General features: G+C 44.1%; 1 protein-coding gene across 1 annotated transcript in view; it reads right to left on the bottom strand.

Moving 5' to 3' along the window:
* Window positions 1-4,755: 4,755 nt before the first annotated feature.
* Window positions 4,756-6,133, bottom strand: part of LOC118104595 (odorant receptor 131-2-like) — a 2,970-nt gene continuing 1,592 nt past the window's right edge. Inside the window, exon 4 of the mRNA XM_047339421.1 lies at window positions 4,756-5,232. Coding sequence (XP_047195377.1) covers window positions 4,831-5,232 — 402 coding nt within the window. The 3' untranslated portion in view covers window positions 4,756-4,830. The remainder of the gene's footprint in view (window positions 5,233-6,133) is intronic.

Genomic DNA, 6,133 nt, shown 5'->3' on the forward strand with positions numbered 1-6,133 from the left:
GAAACCTGGGAGTTAACTTAGGTTGAAATAACCAATCATGTGACCACTTAGCCTGACTGTGTCTGTCAGGTTCAGTTGAAGCTGGATCTCAGAAGATCTCTGGACATGTGGAAGTGTCCGTAGTTCAGGCCTCAGTGTTTCCTCAGTGAAGCTGTGAGGAGGACAATGAGGACAGGCGTCAGGATTGGACAGAACACAGAAGACAACAGTCAGCCAATCAGGCAAGGCCACAAGCTGTGGGATCATTTGATTAGAGTTAAGCGTGAAGGCGACAGTTGTTGTTGTTTTCATGTGAACAGGAAATGAAGCTGGACCACAGCTGACAGCCTCACGGAGGCAGAGACGATTGTCGTCTTCTGTCTGATCTGAGACAGTTTGTTCTCTCACTTCATCAGTGAAGAACTGATCAGGTGGATCTTTGTCACAGCTCTGAGATCAGTGGGACTGAAGCCTCTCCTCATCACCATGGTAACCAGGAGCTCTTTATACAGAGCAGAACACTCTGCTGAGGTCCATCTGTCTCATCTGGTCCCAGTTTGTCAGAAGCAGATGTTCATCAACACACAGTGAAACATGTCTTCACCTGTAACAGCAGTAAATCCACCTCTCAGTGTCCACTCTGCACTTTGACATGCAGAGAAACACACCAGCTCTTAGCATGTTCATTCCAACACGTGAACATGAAGCAGAGAAAGGAAGCTGCTCCACCTCTGAACAGGACTGAAGTCCCTGCTGCTCTTTCTACTGGATGTGCTGCATCACTGACTCACAGCTGATGAAGTGGTCTCTGTAACACTGATGTCTTCTTCTCTCAACAGGTGGTGATCTTGGTGGAGGTTCGTGAAGAGGACAGTGTGTGTGTCAGACGAGACGCTGAGCTGTGTCACCAAGGATCCAGAGGCTGAAGCAGCAGCAGCTTGTGTATGTAGTCTCCAATCTACACAACCCCTAATCTGCATGTGTTTGTGAGATGAAGCCGGGCACCTGGAGAAAACTGGGAGAACAGCCAGACTCCACACAGGAAGACCCCATCTGAACCCGGTTCAAACCAGCAACCTTCTTGCCCGATTGTGTTTATTCACATGAAGAATGTGTTTATTGAAATGACACAACACAAGCAGAATATATAAACCCTCTGTAAAGAGTCACATACAGTGTATTTAAGTTTGTCTTTATTATTGTCACCTTTGTCCCTCAGTATGTCTCCATGTGTGTAGAACCACACATTCTGTGTATATGTTTGTTTATGATCTTAAAGTTCTGGATTCACGTCACAAATTGATTTAGTTCCACACAAAGTTAAACACATTGAAATCACTTTGAGTTTAAAATCAGAGTTTTGTCTTTGACACAAAGATCAAAACTCTGGACTTAAAAATGGGGCGTTTTCATTTTCTGCATCAGGTGCAGAGCGGTGGTGGCTTTTCTACTTTTGACCCACAGGTGGCGCTGTAGTATAGCAGCAGCATCCCGATCCAGCCTTTATATTCAGTCTATGAGTCAACCATGGATCATTTCCTCTGTGACAAACCAGATGTAGCAGAAAACTATCTCAGAGAGAGAAAAGTCCTGTTTCTACTTGTCTGTACAATGCTCAATAAACATCCTTCCACCGACTTCACTGGGAATCATGACTCTGCTTTTCTTTCCTCTTGCAAACAAACAGGTGGGAAACATCTCGTCCTTGGTGCAGGTAAAGAACAAAATCACCAGTTTGACATCTGAAACAACCAGAAGAAAGTGAATGTCACATTTTACAGGTATGAAGAAGAGTCGATGAAGAGCAGAGCATCTTTAAGTCTCTGAAACTGTTTCATAAACATTTTACCATATTTAATAGAAAACCTTGACCGAGGCGTTTTATACAAACGTAGATGAAGATTCTTGTTGTGCATTCTCGACACCTCAGAACAACCCACAAGGAGACTGTAGCAGGCCTCTGGGAACAGCGGCATCACAGAAATAATTGATGATGGGAGGTTCACGAGACAAGGGACAGAAAGTGTCTGAGAGATGATGTCTGAAGACAGTGGACATTTGGGCTGTTGTGTTGAACGGTTTGTGTTATTCTGTAGAACACTTGTCTCAAGCGTGATGATTTCACTTCCTCTTCAAGAAAGCCCGTCTCAGTTCTTTGTGACTTCAGGATAAGAAATGTTTGACAGAGTCAGTTCCCAGCAGGCTCAAGTTCTCACTGTATGGAGAGGTCATCATGTGACTTTGTTATGATCCTCAACACGTGTGTCAGTGTAACATGTGACTGTGACGCCATGTTCATGAACACGCTGCTCTAACATCTGTCCACAGATGTTGAAGCTCGGAGTCCACTTCCTCTGCACCAGAGTGAGACCATCATCTCTTCATGGAGCTGTGCGAGGCTGTTGTCACGGTGACCAAACACAAAGTGTGAACAACGTCGTCAAAGGATCCGTTAGGAATTCCATCAAACACATTTATGGGATATACTTTATACTTATAAGGAAAAGCTTGTGCTTTCGTAATGAAATTCTACATCTGATCAATATGTCTCAATATAAGAAGCAGCCTGACAGCAGATCAACACATTTATTTTAGATTCTTTATCAGTTGATTTCGTTCATTCACCAAACAAAACCATTCCTAATAGAAAACACAAAACCTCTGATCCTGAATGAAAAGAAGGAGCAGAAGAAAAATGATCTGTTAATCTGCTGCTCTTTCACAAAGGCAGTTATCAGCTCAGTAGCTTCAGCTTTAGTTTAGTGTCCACTTCCTGTGCACCAGAGTGATATATCTCTCTCTCTCTCTCCTCTCGTCTCTCTCTCTCTCTCTCTCTCTCTCTCTGTCTCTCTCTCTCTCTCTCTCTCTCTCTGTCTCTCTCTCTCTGTCTCTCTCTCTCTCTCTCTCTCTCTCTGTCTCTCTCTCTCTCTCTCTCTCTCTGTCTCTCCCTCTCTCCCTCTCTCTCTCTCTGTCTCTCTCTCTCTCTCTCTCTCTCTCTTCTCTCTCTCTCTCTCTGTCTCTCTGTCTCTCTCTCTCTCTGTCTCTCTCTCTCTCTCTCTCTCTCTCTCTCTCTTCCTCTCTCTCTCTCTCTCTCTCTCTCTCTGTCCCTCCCTCTCTCTCTCTCTCTCTCTCTCTCTCTCTCTCTCTCTGTCTCTCTCTCTCTCTCTGTCTCTCTCTCTCCTCTCTCTCTCTCTCTCTGTTCCTCTCTCTCTCTCTCTCTCTGTCTCTCTCTCTCTCTCTCCTCTCTCTCTCTCTCTCTGTCCTCCCTCTCTCTCTCTCTCTCTCTGTCTCTCTCTCTCTCTCTCTCTCTCTCTCTCTCTCTCTCTGTTCTCTCTCTCTCTCTCTCTCTCTCTCTCTCTCTCTCTCTCTCTCTCTCTCTCTCTGTCTCTCTCTCTCTCTCTCTCTCTCTGTCTCTCTCTCTCTCTCTGTCCTCTCTCTCTCTCTCTCTCTCTCTCTCTGTCCCTCTCTCTCTCTCTCTCTCTCTCTCTCTCTCCTCTCTCTCTCTCTGCCTCTCTCTCTCTCTCTCTCTCTCTCTGTCCCTCCCTCTCTTCTCTCTCTCTGTCTCTCTCTCTCTCTCTCTCTCTCTCTCTCCCTCCTCTCTCTCTCTCTCTCTCCCTTCTCTCTCTCTCTCTCTCTCTCTCTGCTCTCTCTCTCTCTCTCTTCTCTCTCTCTCCCCTCTGTCTCCTCTCTCTCTCTCTCTCTCTCTGTCTCTCTCTCTCTGTCTCTCTCTCTCTCTCTCTCTCTCTCTCTCTCTCACACGCACGTGCTGATGGTTGTTTCTGTGACGTGTTAGCTCCGCCCAGCGGTTGATTCAAATCTAATAATCTTTATTTAAAGCTGCTCACACACACACAGTAATAATGAGTTTGAAACGACCTCGAGCTTCTTCAGTTTATTAATATTCTGTGTCTCAGCTGAGATTTAAATATTAAATTAAATCCCAGGTGTCATCAACTCCTCAGTTTTTTAAATGACTCTCATGTTTCTCTCAACCCACAGAGACACGTTCACAAGCAGCTCAGAGTTTTTAGTTTCACTCAGCTGACACAACATTCAAGTTTCCTCTCAACAACAACTCAACACGGAAATAAAGAAAGTCACGTTTATTATCTGAAGCAATAGATGATGTGTTTATTTACTCGTTTATTTTGTCCAGATTTCATTTTCTGTTTTTATTTGAAGAGTAAAAACAGTAAAGTAACAGAAAAGAGGTGAAATGATGAAGAGCTGCTCGGTCTCATAAAAGAAGAAAACACTAAACAACAGCAGTTTTTATGTCTTTAATATTTTGAAGAAAGATCTAAACTCACTTAACCATTAATCTCACATCTGTAAAATGAAGTTTTGTTCATTTATAAATCAAAAATATTTTTGTGAACCAATTTAAAAGAACAACTCTGGATTTGAAAAACTAAAATAATTTACAACTGCCACTCATTTCACATTTCACAGCCATGTCTGTGAGGAGGCGCCACCTAGTGGCCACACTTTGGTTTTACATCTCAGTGTAGATCTTCACCTCTTTAATGAAAATGTCTTCAAGCTGCAGAACCAGCAGATCAAAGCCATTTGTCTTTTGATGTTGTTACAGTTAAAGTGACGCGTCGTCCATCTTTATTTAAAGTCTTTGATCTTAAGTCTCCTCGAGGATCAAAGTTTCTTCTACATGTTTGAAGTGGAGTGAGAGAACAGTTCAGTTTCCTGTCATCTGCATCTTCACCACTAGATGTCACTAAATCTGACACATTAGTCCTTAAAAAAACCAAATGTGTCTTTTAACCCTTGAAAGAAACATGAGGTTTTGACATCATCAGAGCAAGTACGACATTTTAAAAACATCTTCAAGGTCGTTCACCGTAGAACCTGTTTGGATCTTCTCCGAGGTTCCACCACCTTGTTTTCTCCAGTGCTGCAGCACCGACAGCAGAAGAGTCGTCTGATGTGGCCGTTGAACTTCTTGTCTCTGACGCCGTAGATGAGCGGACTGAGCAGACGTGGCAGCACGTTGGTGAACAGGAAGGTGACGAAGAGGATGGTGGTGCGGTCGTTGGGCCACGTGGTGACTAGAGCGATGTTGATGAAGGGCGAGAGGAACGACAGCATGCAGGTGAACAGCTGGACTCCGTGCAGCAGGATGGTGTTGCGGGCGTTTCTGGCCGAGGCCCGGTAAGATCCGGAAACTGTCCGGGCGGCGCAGAGGACTTTGAGGTAGGTGATGATCAACGTCAGGAAGACGAAGGAAAACATAAGAACCTGACGGAGAGAAAATCACTTTAATCTGTAATGTGTGAATTCATTTCTCTGTTGTGACCTTGTGTGTGATGGAGTTTGTAAAATGTTGTGCAGGAGATTTCCACAATAAAGTTGAACTCAAGTATCAACCCAACGTGACGTCACAGGTTGGTCGGTGAGCTGCTGCTCTGAAGCCTCACTTTGACTTTTTGTTCAGCGCCATCTTGGTTTTTTGAAACCAGAAGTAACCATATTTGGAGGAGCAGGGGGTGGAGCCTGACTGAGAGCTTGATGACACGCCCCCCAACACCTGCCACCTGCACCCATTGGACGGTACCAGCTGTCAGTCACACTGTGGTATCCCCCCCACACACACACACCCGGTGCTTTATGGTCTGTTTGACACTCAATGAATAATAAACTCCGGGGGGCGGCGTCCTTTGGTCCTCAAAACATTACACCCTCACAAGCTGATGCTGTAAAGCTGCAGTGCAGGGCTTTTGTCTCCCCCCTCTGGCAGTGCGAGTTATTACACAAACACTGTAGATCACACTGCTGATTCTGATTGGCTTAATCAACACAGTGTGAACTTGTTGAGCTCGAATCGAAACAAATATTTAACGTCCCAAAAAGTTGAGTAAACATTTAAACCTGGACTTCGTCAGGAGTTCAAATAAATCGACAAAATGAAACTTGAGCTGATGTCAGTTTTAACGTCAACATTGTCTCAACGTGCATTGAAAATATTTTTTTTATACCGTAATTCGCAAATATTACTCTTGGGTTGCACATAAAAATACTTCTCTATATCACTGGTAGCATATGTTAGCTTATGTTAGCATATAAATCTACACTTCATTTTTCTAAATCTGTAAGTCGGTTGTTTCGTGGTTCATGTGTAACCTGTGTCACGTGACCTCTT

Source organism: Hippoglossus stenolepis, chromosome 3, assembly GCF_022539355.2.
Source record: "Hippoglossus stenolepis isolate QCI-W04-F060 chromosome 3, HSTE1.2, whole genome shotgun sequence".
Classification (NCBI taxonomy): domain Eukaryota; kingdom Metazoa; phylum Chordata; class Actinopteri; order Pleuronectiformes; family Pleuronectidae; genus Hippoglossus; species Hippoglossus stenolepis.